This window comes from Oryx dammah, unplaced genomic scaffold (genome assembly GCF_014754425.2).
Source record: "Oryx dammah isolate SB20612 unplaced genomic scaffold, SCBI_Odam_1.1 HiC_scaffold_2, whole genome shotgun sequence".
Taxonomy (NCBI): domain Eukaryota; kingdom Metazoa; phylum Chordata; class Mammalia; order Artiodactyla; family Bovidae; genus Oryx; species Oryx dammah.
The window spans coordinates 15,711,348-15,725,531 of NW_024070186.1; the positions used below are offsets into that span (position 1 = coordinate 15,711,348).

At 53.0% G+C, this 14,184-nt stretch overlaps 1 protein-coding gene across 2 annotated transcripts in view; it reads right to left on the minus strand.

The window, feature by feature from the left end:
- MX2 (MX dynamin like GTPase 2) overlaps window positions 1-14,184 on the minus strand; it is a 39,214-nt gene that overhangs the window by 24,835 nt on the left and 195 nt on the right. Inside the window, exons 2-6 of one of the 2 annotated variants that reach the window (XM_040232165.1) lie at window positions 7,593-7,783; window positions 7,160-7,477; window positions 6,152-6,344; window positions 4,228-4,359; window positions 809-963 (exon numbers count right to left, since the gene is read on the minus strand). In XM_040232165.1, the coding sequence (XP_040088099.1) occupies window positions 809-963; window positions 4,228-4,359; window positions 6,152-6,344; window positions 7,160-7,402 (723 nt within the window). In that variant the 5' untranslated portion in view covers window positions 7,403-7,477; window positions 7,593-7,783. Of the gene's footprint in view, window positions 1-808; window positions 964-4,227; window positions 4,360-6,151; window positions 6,345-7,159; window positions 7,478-7,581; window positions 7,784-14,184 lie in introns of both variants that reach the window. The other variant, XM_040232156.1, reaches the window with a different exon arrangement.

Sequence of the window (14,184 nt, forward strand, 5' to 3'; positions counted from 1 at the left end):
TGGGCTGTAATTGGGTTCCCAACACTGACAGTGCCCCGCCCCCTCCTCGGAAAAGGCAAGAGGGCAGCTGTGACCTCAGTCTCAGGGGAAGAGGGTTTCATCTTCTCCTTCTCCTCTGCCCCGTCCCTTTACACCCTGGACAACAACCCTGATTCTGAGACCATCCTTGCCTCCTTGGCCTCCATGTGAGCTGTCTCAGCAGGGCTTGACAAGGCTGGTCTCAGGGTGGACCCAGCCAGAGATCAGGTGTGATTCTGGCATCCCTGTGTTGACTGTGTTCTCAGGCAACCTTAAGTGGGAAGGTCTTTGGTAAAGAAGCCCCAGGCTCAGCAGCTGTTGGTTTGTATCGGTCAGAGCTGCTCTGCGGTTCTCATGCCTCCACTGTACCAGCCTTCTTGTCCCCAGCCAGAGATCACAATCTGTGTCCTGACTGACTTACGTGGTATTATTTTTAAAACTTGTGGCTAAAATCAGCAGATCCCATGTAAAACCCCAATGCCTGGCTTCTTTTAAATATTAGGATAGTGGTAACACTGGGTCCATATTCCCACAGGACAGCATTGGGCAGGGTATGCGTTATACACCTCCAGGCCTACGGAGTCAGCTTTGCCTGTTTCCATGACTGCCAGGCCCTTGTCAGAACCCGAGTGTGAGGCCCCAGCCCTAGACTTTCCTCTGCAGTCTCCTCCCCAACTACTCAGAGTACAGGCTGGGAAGGTGCACCAGAGCCCTGGGGGCTGCCGGCAGAGACCTCAGAAGTGCCCCCTGCTGAGCATGGGGCCCACTCCCAAGTTGCAGTGAGGCTCACCTGCAGTCCGATGTCTTGTGGCTGGTTTTCCACAGCCACCCTGGTGATGCCGGGAAGGTCAATGAGGGTCAGATCTGGGACCTCAGGGGAGGTGACCTCCAGATTAATGAGCTCATGGCTGATGCCAACTCCATTCCCAGCTATGATGTTCTGGGCTGTGGAAACCAAGAGAGGAGAAACCCTGAGTCCAGATGAAGAACCCAACCAGGCAAAAGCAGTGGAATCTGTGGGCAGATTTATGTCCCTCATCTATTTATGTGTCTCACTTGTATCAGGGGACAGTCCTAAGGTAAGAAACAGGGAGGCAATTTAAGCACAACCCTGATGAATTGCCTAATTCTTTAGAAATTAGGAAGTGGGAGAATGATGGCAACCAGGCTACTTTGTAAACGTTTCCTGCTCCAGCTATCAGTCCCAGTCACTACTTAAGCTATGATTTTGTAACTCTGTGTTGAAGTGAAACATACATACAGGAAAGCACCCCTTGTCTTAAGCCTGTGGCTTGGTGAGTTTCACAGGCAGGACCCACTGGTGTCACAGAAACACATATCTAGAAACAGAACATGGTCAGCCCCCCTACCCTGCTAAAGCCCCTCTCTCCCTGTGGATCACTAGCCCTCGTGTAAAATAGTGCTTATCTTAAGCTTTACCAGCATCTACTCTTTTGCCCATTTTTGTGCTTATACTTGGCTGAGCTAAGTGAATTTGCTGATAGATAACCACTTTTGACCTACAAGAAGAGCATGTTCCTGTGGTCCCACCTAATTAAAAAAGGAATCATAAACTACGTCTTCTCTTGGTATGTGCGCCTGTGTGCTAAGTCACTCAGTCATGTCTGACTCTTTGCGACCCCGTAGACTGTACGTTGCAAGGCTCCTCTATCTATGAGATTCTCCAGGCAAGACTACTGGAGGGGGTTGCCATGCCCTCCTCCAGGGGATCTTACCGACCCAGGGATCCAACCGGAATCTCCTGCCGCTCCTGCATTGCAGGTGGATTCTTCATCGCTGAGCCCCTTGGGGAAGCCCTCTCTTGGTCCCGCTTCCTCAGCTCAACATTTTGTTTGTGTGATTACGCTATACTGGTGCTTGTGGCTGAGGGCTGTTCCTTTTCATTGCCATTCTGTGTCTTGATCCAGTCTGTGGGGGGTTGGGGGTTGGGGCTGGGGGGTGGGGGATGGGTAATCATAGTTGCTTGCTTGCTAAGTCACTCAGTCATGTCTGACTCTTTGCGATTCTATGGACTGGAGCCTGCCAGGCTCCTCTGTCCATGGGATTTTCCAGGCAAGAGTGCTGGAGCGGGTTGCTGTGCCCTCCTCCAGAGGATCATCCCGACCCAGGAACTGAATCTATTATGTCTCCTGCATTGGCAGGCAGATTCTTTTACCACTAGCACCATCTGGGAATCACAATAGTGCTGCTATAGAGATTCTAGAAGCTGACTTTGGGTGCACATTTTGGCTGGGGTATACTTGGGATAAAGAAGGCTGAGCGGTGAAGAATTGATGCTTTTGAACTGTGATGTTGGAGAAGACTCTCAAGAGTCGCTTGGAGACTGCAAGGAGATCCAACCAGTCCATCCTAAAGGAGATCAGTTCTGGGTGGTCATTGGAAGGACTGATGTTGAAGCTGAAAATGAAATCCTTTGGCCACCTGATGCAAAGAGCTGACTCATTTGAAAAGACCCTGATGCTGGGAAAGATTGAGGGCAGGAGGAGAAGGGGACGACAGAGGATGAGATGGTTGGATGGCATCACCCACTCAATGGACATGAGTTTGGGTAAACTCTGGGAGTTGGTGATGGACAAGGAGGTCTGGCGTGCTGCAGTTCATGGGGTCACAAAGAGTTGGAAATGACTGAGCGACTGAACTGAAGTGATACTCAGGATTGGAGTTTTGAGGTGTCATGGGGTGTGCACACAGCCTTAGTGGATATAGTGTCAATTTTCCAAAGTAGTTGCACCAACTTATACTCCTACCTGCAGTGGACCAGAGTTCCAAGAAGCTATGGACGCCTTAGAGATGCTGTTGTAAAGATGCTCATTACTCATCCTTACCCAGAACATTCACCTAAGCTCACAGAACATGCCCTCCCAGACCTGCCCACAGAGCTCACAGCTAGAGAGAGACTGGGCCGATCTCAGCCACGCGGAAGGATGTGCTGGGCACAGGTGGGCAGGACGGGTGTAGCAGGCGTGGCAGTGCAGAGCTTTTATCATCTGAGGCTAGGAAACTTGCCAGGAGAGCTCAGGAAGTTCCTGTTTGGGGGGTGGATCTAGAATTGAGGCAGCACCTTGCGATTCGGGGAGCGATCCCTCTGGTGAGCTAGCTGGAGACACGGGGTTCTCAGGGAGCTGAGCCCAAGAAGTCATGTGAAAACCCCAGCCTCAGATGCAAAGTCTGTTGCTGAGTGAGGCATAAGTTCATCTCTCTAGAATGGAAGGTATGGCCACAGAGTTTCCTGTTATGATCAGAGTGAATTTCTGCCCGTCTGGCTGAGCCCGGCTGGAGAGCAGGAAGGGGAAGATGCCTTGGGGAGGTGTGGGCAGGCTCAGGGACCTTGGAGGCAGGGCTGCTAGGGGATGACCTCCAGGGTCCCCTCTGGGTGGGTATGGAAGTGGATTCCAGGAGCATGTGTGCGTGCTACTTCAGTCATGTCTGACTCTTTGTGATCTTATGGACAGTAGCCCATCAGGCTCCTCTGTTCATGGGATTCTCCAGGCAAGTATACTAGAGTGGGTTACCATGCCCTCTTCCAGGGCATCTTCCCCCACCCAGGGATCAAACCTGTGTCTCTTATGTCTCCTGCATTGGCAAGCGGGTTCTTTACCACTAGCGCCACCTGGGAAGACATTCCAGGAGCAACTGAACCTTCTTCCCATTCAGTGGTTACCTCAGGCTGATCTCAAGAGTTGGATGTGCTTCTAGGAGTGATGGGTGGGTGGGGTTGGCCTTGGGGGAAACCTCACGGTTTGGGGACAGGAATGCGGCCACAGGCAACCAGACGCTTCAGGTTAGAGCAGCCCCTCGGGACACACGTCCCCAGCGCTGACCAGGGTAGCTGGAGCAGGGGTGCTGCCCAGGACACTTCCCAGAGGAGAGGCAGGTAAACTGACAGTCACGAAAGGGTAGGGTTATGTAGCAAGGAGGAGGGACATGTGCGAGGTAGAGGGCCGGCACGTGGGACAGCCTGGAAAGAAGAGATGGTGCTCGCTGCGGAGGTGGAGAGGCCTGGGTGACCGCTGATGACCCCAGGGGGAGAAGGAGCCGACTTGCAGATGCAAGTTTTGGGGGTGGATCTAGAATTGAGGCAGCACCTTGCAATTTGGGGAGCGATCCCTCTGGTGAGCTAGCTGGAGACATGGGGTTCTCAGGGAGCTGAGCCCAAGAAGTCATGTGAAAACCCCAGCAGGGCCCTACCTCTGCGAATCTCCCGCTCCACCTCGGAGGGGTTGTGCAGCTGCTGCGTCACCTTGCGGTAGGTGATTTTCCCTGTCCATTCACACTCCCGCTTTGTCAGTTTCAGCACCAGAGGACACCGGGTGATGATTCCTGAGAGAGAGTTTCCCAAAGAGCCTTTTTAAGTTTCCCTTAAAAAGAAGCATTCACAGGTGCCCTTTTCTTTTCCCTTTTGACTGCATCACAAGGCATGTAGAATCTTGGTTCCCTGACCAGGGATCGAACCCTCATCTCTTGAATTGGGAGCATGGAGTTCTAACCACTGGACCACCAGGGAAGCCCCACCCTTTGCTCTTTTCTTCCTCAGTGTCCCCAGAGGCCTGGTCTGAACTCTGTATCCCTCTCTAGGGAGGACTCAGCCCAGCCCCACTAATTACCCCTGGCCCTAGAAAGGCCTTGGGCACAGTCCAGGTGGCAGCCAAGGGTCAGGATGGGTGTAGGAGTGGGAGGGAAGCAGAGAGATCTACCCAGCGCCATCCATCCCTCCCAGCCCCTCACACTCAGGCGTGGCGGGAGCCCGAAGCACTGTCCTGTAAGGGGCTCCTGCCTCCGCATGGCTGCCACGGCCACACTGGCCTCCAGACGCTTTGCTCTGTTGCTTTTCTCCTGGAAATGCTGAACCCAGGGTGGAAAGGAGGAGCCACTGGTCCCTACTCTGACTCCATCACACACCAGAGTTGGGCTGATGGGGATCTCGCAGGAGACCCTGGAGTAAAGGACCGGCTGCACATGCTTGGGAGGACACACAGGCCGGGGCGCCTGGTCTGGGTGGTTGTTGAGGGCTCTGCAGGGTCCACGAAGCCCCCATACCCTCCTCTGTGCCCAGGAGGCAGCCCTGGCTCCCCGGGTTCCTATTATTTTTGACGGATGGGCAGTGCTGGAAGAAAATGGGTATGAGCAAGGGAATCAGGACAGGGGAAACTACCCACTTTAGGGTGCCAAGTCCGCCCTTTTTTCCCCTTTATAATTATTTTCATAGTCAGAATGTATGACAGCTTTTTAATTCTGTGCTTGAATGCGTGTGTGTTAAGTCACTTCAGTCATGTCTGACTCTTTGTGACCCCATGGACTGTAGCCCGCCAGACTCCTCTGTCCATGGGATTCTGTAGGCAAGAATACTGGGGTGGGTTGTCATGCCCTCCTCCAGGGGATCTTCCTAACTCAGGGATTGGACCCAGGTCTCCTGCACTGCAGGCAGATTCTTTACCAGCTGAGCCACCAGGGAGGCCCAGACGATCATAGTAGTAGTAGCATTAGTTAGTCCTGTCCGACTCTGAGACCCCACGGACTGTAGCCTGCCAGTTTCCTCTGTCTATGGGATTCTCCAGGCAAGAATACTGGAGTGGGTTGCCATGCTTAATTCTACACGCGCTTACATTTTCTTTGTTTTTTTTTTTTGAAAGGAAACAGGAACTTCCTTGGTGGTCCAGTGGTTAAGACTCTGCACTCCCATTGCAGGGGGTGCAGGTTCGACCCCTTGTTGAGAAACTGAAAGCCCACATGCCTTGAGACGTGGCCAAAAATATTTCTCTTTTAAAATAAAACATTGTGTCTTATCATACCATGATCCTGGCTGGTAGCTTCTCAAATTTGAGAAAATTCTTCAAAAAGACTTTACATGTTACCAGAAACTGACAAATTAACATAGAAATGTTTCTAGAGTCTTAGAAGACTAGAAAGAAACCAACTGATACAAAGCCCAGCAATGACTGTTGACACGTGAAAGAGGACTCAGAACCTAGGGGCAGCAGGAGCATCCAGGCCCACACCCCCTACCACCCCCTGCCCACATCACCAGTCCAGGGGGGCTTCTCGTGACCGCTCCTGAGCCTACTAGTCCTGGGATGCTCTGTGGCTTGCAGGAAGCTGCCCCGGCAGTACTTACCGCTGCCCCTGGGGAGGGCGACCCCAGACAGAGCCTCCAGCACGGAGCTCTTGCCTGAGCTCTGGTCCCCAATGACGGCGATGGCGGGCAAGGCCAGGTCCTGCTCCACACCCAGGGCCCGCAGGGAGTCGATGAGGTCAATGCAGGGCCGCACCTTCTCCTCGTACTTTCTGTACAGGTTGTTTTCGGGTCCCTGGAGGAGACAGACAGACTCACAGCCTTGGCCTCTGACGGACTCCCACCGCTTTCTGGAATTTGCGGCTGAATTGATGGATCTGCTCATGTTGGGTTAGAGACAGGAGGGGCGAGAGGTGGACCCCCGTGTGCCAGAGGCAAGGCCCTGTGCTTGTTCCTGCAGAGGCTTGGCTTCCACTGCTGTGGGCTGGAGGTGGAGGTGCCCGTGTGAGTTGGGAGATGGCCCTGCGAGGGCAGGCACTTCCAGCTGGAGGGAGGGGAGAAGCCCACCCTGGGCCTGCAGGGCTGGGGTGGGGGGTGGCTGGCAGTGATGACTGTGGCAGTCATAGCTGGAGGGAAAGCTCCCAGGCAGGAGACCCCAGCACAGAGAACGGAGGCCCCAGATCCATGTCCAAGAAGGTCATTGCTGCCCCAGAGACTGTCTGCCCCTGGGGCTTGTTGGAAGTGACCAGAAGGTTGGCGGCAGGGGGGAACACCATCTGTACTATGGGGACTGGACTAGACTGGCAGGTTTTATTCCTCACTTTGCCCCCCACCCCTCCACCTTCTTTCAGATGGTAAAGAATCTGCCTGCAATGCAGGAGACCCAGGTTCCATCCCTGGGTCATAAAGATCCCCTGGGGGAGGAAATGGCAACCCACCCCAGTACTCTTGCCTGGAGAATCCCATGTGCAGAGGAGCCTTTCGGGCTGCGGTCCATGGGGTCGCAAAGAGTCGGACATGACTGAATGACTAACACACACATTTCTCTCCACACCCCCACACACACCTCCCCCCATGCACCCTTCCTGACCCACCCTCTTCTCATCTTACCTTTGACCTCTGTTGGCCCCCATTTGCTTCTGGCTGCTGAGGGTCCAAATTCAGCTGATTGAAGTTGTTGGGAAGGAAGTCCGGGTTGCTCTCTCCCATCTGCCAGTGTGCGGGACTCATTGTCTGCCCCAGTGCTGCGCCCGGTAGCCCTGGTGGCTGCTGATGGAAGTTCATGTCTTCCTTTGGGTGGTGCTGAGTGGAGGTTGGAGCATGCCTCCTGAACTTCAAAGCCCTGTAGGACATTGACGTGACTGTCTGCTCGGAGAGCTGGGGTGTGCGGTCTCTGGGGCTCAGCGCCTCTGGTCTTCTCAGCTAGCTCTGCGAAGACACAAGACGGGAATGTGGCCCAGAGGTCCCCCAGCAGACCTTCCTGGGGGCTGTATTTCTTCCAGCTCTGCCTTGCCCAATCCCTTACAACACACCTGCTGCTCACCGACGCAGGGGAGACCAGCAGCCCAGCTCAGGCCTGTCTGCAGGAGGGGCTGATGGCAGCAAACAGGCACAGAAAACAAAAGGGATGTTGGTGGGCCCCCGGGGCCTGGGGACAGGTGGACTCCACGCTTCCACGGGAGCGTCTCAAGGGTCTGCCGTCACTTCTGCTGGGCTCCGCGTCGTCACCTACAGCTCAGGATGAAGAGGAAGCAGTAAGGCGTGGAGAGATGACAGGGAGCCCCTCCAGGGTTCCTTGGTAGCCAATCTCTGCCCCGCCGTCACCGTTTCTCACCCAGGCTGGGTCAGGCTGCTGGAGATTCTGGGAGAAAAGGTTGCTGGGGTCTCTCATGTCTCTGTGGGACCTATAATCAGGAGTCAGCTGGCCTCACTCAGCACCGCTCTGAGGTGCTCATTTCACAGCAACCTGTGATGCTGTTTTCGCAGCAACCCTGCAAGTCAGTGCCTAATCTGCACTTTTTCAGGTCAAGAAAGTGAAGTGCAGAGGTCTAGATACTGGCCTGAGTCAGGGCCCAGAGGCCAGCCAGGGACTCTGGGTCATGAACAGTTTCCTACCATGACCGCCCCCCAGCCGCTATGGGGGCCAGAGTGGAGACAGTGAGTTGAATGGCTTCGCTCTCCTCCCATGCAATTCCACCTGGATATGTGACTGTGACCTTATTTGGAAAAGCCTACTTGCAGTGGAATTGAGGCAGATCTGGCGATGACGGTGGGCCCGAAATGCAAGAAGAGACAGGCGGAGAGGGTTTGAGACTCAGAGCCCCTGGCTGGAGGGCGACAGAGGCAGACACTGGAGGGTTGCTGGCCCACGTCAGGGACCTCCGAGGGGATCATGGGCCCCAGAAGCTGGGAGAGGAGCCTGAAAGGGGTCTCCCTCAGAGCCTCTGGGAAGAACTAGCTCTACCAACACCTCACCCTGGAACTTCTGGCCTGAGAACCGGGAGAGAATAGATGTCCTATGTGTCTGAGTTGGGGGCATTTGTCAGGCCAGCTCCAGGGCACTAACCAGTGGGGAGGATTGGAGTCTCGAGGTGGTGCCTACCCCATAGCTGACCCTTGGGGCATCCATGTGTGCCCCGTTTCCAGCCCTCTGTCCATCCCCTCCTCACAGCAGTGGTCCCATCCTTGCACACACTGTGGCCCTTTCCCTTCTAAGCCCTTGGTCTCATCCTGTCACTACCCTTTCTAAAAACTTTGGGAGTCTTTTTTCAGAACAAAGTTCCTAAAGAATTTGGTCCTCACCTACCTTTTCCTATTTGATACCACCTCTGAATGCTGGGCCAAGTTTTTTTACCTTCCCTCAAACTGGAGCTGCACATTCATAACCTTGTGTGTGCCACTGGCCTAGCTTTAAAAGTGAGGGTGGCTCATTCACTTATTCATTCATTCAACAGATGTGTTTTGAGGACCGATGCAGGCTGAATTGTGTCCCCAAGTTCATAGGTCAGAGTCCTAACCCGTAGGACCTCAGTGTATGTCTATACTGGAGAGATGGCCTTTAAAGAGGTGATTGAGGTAAATGAGGTCACTAATCCAATCTCACTGGTGTCTTAGAAAAAACAGATTAGGACAAATACACACAGAGGCAAGACCAGATGAGGACACGGGGAAAAGATCGCCGTCTCCATGCCCAGGAGGCCTCGGGGAAGTAACCGTGATGACACCTTAATCTTGGACTTCTGGCCTCTAAACTGGGAGAAAATAAATTTCTGTTGTCTAAGCTACCCACCCTGCAGCACTTCATTACAGTAGCCTGAGCAAACTAATACGAGGACCTACTATGTGCGAGGTGGTTCCTGCCATGAGGGTTCAGTGGTGAGCAAGCCAGATGAAGTCCCTGTCTCCGGTACACACATTCTGTCAGGGGGACCCCCCCAAACAAGAAAGCCGACCAATGAAGAAGCCTGCAATGCAACCCCAGGTGACGATGGAGTGTCTGGGTGACAGATTCTGGGGTCAGTGTCAGAGGTGGAGGCAGGGGCTGTTTGAGGATGTGTCCGTGTGTACAAGAAACAGGAAATGAATGAAGAGAGGAGCTATTATTTGAGGACCTGGGGAGGAACCTTCCTGGCAGAGAAAGTCCAAGTGCAAAGGTCCTGAGGTCAGAATGAGCTCAGGGAACTGGGAGAAGCACACTTGTCTCCTGTGGGCTCAGAAAGCCCAGCCCAGGGGCGGCTCCCTTCTTTGGGACTGGGGGCTGGCCCCTCTGGTCCTCTCTGCCTTGCTCTTTCCTGGCCTTTCCTGGCATGGCTTGAGCTAGACCTGACATTTGGGTTTGGGCTGGAAGGAGGTGGAGAAGTCTTCTACCTGCACTTTTCTGAGCAGTCAGCCCCACCGACCTGGAGACCCTAAGAAAAGGGAGATCCCCCCTCCGCCCCCCGCCGCCCAGGCTCGGCCCCGCTCCTGGGGGAGCCCTGCAAAGGCTGTCCAGTGGAGGGAGCACCCTTATCTCTGTGCTAAAATCCTAAGACAGCACCTCTGTTCCCTCCTGTGAATGAGGGGCAGTAAGACTGCTCAGCTGAGTGTTGGGTGGAAGGCCAGTCTTACAGGCAACCCCAATCTTATAGTCAGCTGATTCCCAGATGTGTGGGGCTGCAGGATGAGGCAGACACTTCCTGGCCAGGAATTGCTGGCAGCAGCCCTCAAATGCCCTGTGGCTAGCTTTAGAGGAAAAGACTCTCAGCCAGCCCCTCCCACTGGTTGGGGACTAAAACTAAATCTGGGTTTTTACAGCTGTTTTGCATCTTCCTGTTCTTCATTTCTCTGAGTCCCTGAGATTTAGCCTTTTCTCTGTTCCACATCTGATAGTTTCCCATGGGGCCAGTCTCCCCCACGAAATTCCTCATATTACAAAATACCTGACCCTTGCGTAAGTGTCTAGAGAAAGTATGATCCCATGAAAAGCCCTCTGCTTTTTCTTTTTCATCCTGCTGGCAGCATCCTCAGATATTTTCCCCCAGTAGTGCCAAGGAGTGCTGGCAATGAGCAGAAGCTGGAAGAGACAGGGATGGACTCTATGCAGAATCTCAGGAGGAAACAGTGCTGCTAATGCCTCCATCTCAAACTTCCTTCCAGCCTCCAGGGCTGGGAGAGACTAATTTTTCATTTTTTAAGCCCTCTAGTCTGGGATACTGTGCCATAAAAACCCTAGGACACTCACACACCATTGCTGTTCAGTCACTCAGTCGTGTCTGACTCTCTGCAACCCCATGGACTGCAGCATGCCAGGCTCCCTCTTTCACAGTCTCCTGGAGCTTGCTCAAATTCATGTCCATTGAGTCAGTGATGCCATCCAATCATCTCATCCTGTCTTCCCTTTCTCCTCCTGCCCTCAACCTTTCCCAGCATCAGGGTCTTTCCTAATGAGTAGGCTCTTTGCATTGGATGACCAAATTATTGAACTTCAGCTTCAGTATCAGTCCCTCCAATGAATATTCAGGGTTGATTTCCTTTAGGATTGACTGGTGTAATCGCCTTGCTGTTCAAGGGACTCTCAAGAGTCTTCTCCAGCCCCACAGTTCAAAAGCATCATGGTTTATACCTAATCTGTTCCCGCCAAGTGCCTTTCTTTGCTGGGTGGACTTGGCATCATATCTGTCTCTAAGTAAAATTCTGAAGGCGTAATAATCCACCAGTTCATGCTACAATGGGAATCAGCAAATGCTAGAAAGCAGGTGTTGGAGAAGGTAATGGCACCCCACTCCAGTGCTCTTGCCTGGAAAATCCCATGGATGGAGGAGCCTGGTAGGCTGCAGTCCATGGGGTCGCTAGGAGTCAGACACGACTGAGCGACTTCACTTTCACTTTCATGCATTGGAGAAGGAAATGGCAACCCACTCCAGTGCTCTTGCCTGGAGAATCTGAGGGACGGGGGAGCCTGGTGGGCTGCTGTCTCTAGGGTCGCACAGAGTTGGACATGACTGAAGCGACTTAGCAGCAGCAGCAGCAGAAAGCAGATGTCCTTGTCCCTTGAGAAACAGTGTCAGGAGCCCTCTTGGCCACCACTGCCTCAAGTAAGAGGAAGCTCTGAGATCAGGCTTTGGGGCTTTAATTCTGATACGAGTTCCAAAGTGTGTGTCATTCTATATCATCACAGTTGACTCCGTTCAGATACTGTCTACCGGGAGATGACAGCAGATACCACAGGACTATTATCAGATGGGGCTCACCCTACTCACCTGCCCCCACCCCATCCTGCTGCCAGTTGCAAATTGGCACTTGTCATCTGTCTCTAGGCTTCCCAGGTGGCACAGTGGCAAAGAATATTCCTGCCAATGCAAGAGAGGCAGGAGACTCGGGTTCGATCCCTGGGTCAGGAAGATCCCTGGAGAAGGAAATGGCATCCCACTCCAGTATTCTTGCCTGGGAAATCCCATGCACAGAGGCGCCTGTCAGGCTATAGTCCATGGGGTCACAATTGGACACAACTGAGTGATTGAGCACACACACACACACACACACACACACACACATCTAACTCTACAAGGATTAAATTCTGAGCCACTGCAGTTGCTCCCCTGAAAGTAATTCAGGATGGAGATCAGGAACAAGGCCCTCTGTGCTCTGGGAAAAACTGGCAGAACAGGTCTTCAGATAGTTAGATATTTTCCGGAGAAGATTTTATGAGCACAATTCTTGCATCTCCTCATATCTAGAAAAGCACTAAAATCACTAATAGTGGCATCTGCTCCTCATGACTAGCAGTGAGCTTCTGCAGAAATGTGTGCTTGATTGCATGTATGCCCTTCACTAAAATCATATATTACTGACTTCCCCACTAGCTGTTTGTTGCAGCTCCTCAGAGCTATCCAAAATGCTATCTCCCAGGCTATCATCCTCATTTTGGCCCCAATAGAACTTAACTCACAACTCTTCTGTGCATTTTTCGCCCAGTCAACACTGCCCACTTCAGATGCAAACTGCTAGCAAAGACCGCCGCCCCCCCCCCCCCCCCCGCGCAGCCCCCCCCCCCCCCCCCCCCGCCTCCCGCGCCCTACCCACCCCGGCCCGCCTCATCTCACCGCCCCCTTGGGTTTGAATAATCCGCTAGAGCAGAAACCTTTCACTGACTAGATCACAGGTTTATTATAAAAGGATTTCCCAGGTGGCGCTAGTTCTTTACAGAACCTGCCTGCAATGCAGGAGACAGACACGGGTGCGAACCCTGGGTGGGGAAGATCCCCTGGAGGAGGGCATGGCAACCCATTCTAGTATTCTCGCCCAGAGAATCTCCATGGACAGAGGAGCCTGGTGAGCTACAGTCCGTGGGATCACAAAGATTCGGACATGACTGAATGAAATCGCATGCACACAGACACAACTCAGGAAAAGTGAAAGTGGAAGCCGCTCAGTCTTGTCCGACTCTTTGAGACTTCATGGACTATACAGTCTATGGAATTCTCCAGGCCAGAATACTGGAGTGGGTGGCCTTTTCCTTCGTCAGGGGATCTTCTCAGCCCAGGGATGGAATCCAGGTCTCTCTCTACCAGCTGAGCCACCAGGGAAGTCCAACTCAGAACAAGCCAGATGCAAGAGATGCGGAGGGCAGGCGCGGGGCGAGGGTGGAGTTTCCGCTTCTTCTGAGAGCGCCGCTGCCCCGCATCTCCAGTGCGCTCCAGAAGCCCTCCAAACACTCTCGGGTTTTCAGGAGGCTTCATTACATAGACCTGAGTGATTCCATCACTGACTATCAGAGATTGAACTCAGCCGCCTGCCCTGCTTCTCTTCCGGGAGGTGGGGAGTGGCTGGAAGTGCCTGGCCTCTGTCACGTGATCGCTCACCTAGGCAACCGGCTCCCATCTCATTAACATAACACGGGGACCTGACACCACCTGATTAGCATAACAGAAGCCGATGCTCTCCTCCCTTCTGAGAGTTTTAGGTTGGAACTGACACAGACCAAATAATCTCTCCTTTTCCCCTACAATTGTGAATATTATGAAATAGTCACCTGGATGAGTTAATATCTATCCTCATACTTACTTTTTTTTTTCTTGCGATGAGGACTTTTAAGATCTACTCTTTTCGTTGTTATTGTTAAGTCTCTAAGTCGTGTCTGACTATTTTGCAGCCCCATAGACAGTAGCCTCCCAGGCTTCTCTGTCCATGGGATTCTCCGGGAAAGAATACTGGAGTGAGTTGCCAAGCCCTTCTCCAGGGGATCTTCCCAACATGAGGATCGAACCTGCATCTCCTGAGTCTCCTGCATTGGCAGGCGGGTTCTTTACCACTCACTATTGCCACCTGGGAAGCCTTCTACTCTCTTAGCAACTTTCTAAAATGTTACACAGTATTATCAGCTGTGGAGATGCAACCTACAGCAAGGCGACTATAGTTAATATATTTCTTATTATAAATCACAGCTTCACAGAGCATGAAACTCTTTCCCCTCCTCAGGATGTGCAACTTCCATGGAAGTTCCAGAAGCCACTTCTGAGTAGTCACAAGGTCTTTGGCCAGACTCGGGGAGATGGGCACCCCCTTGTGCTTCCAGTCCCGCCGCTTCCTTTCTAGACCGTGCCTGCAGGGATGGCTAGGGGCCAGCACCCGCGCACAACGCAGGCAGCTTCAGAAAC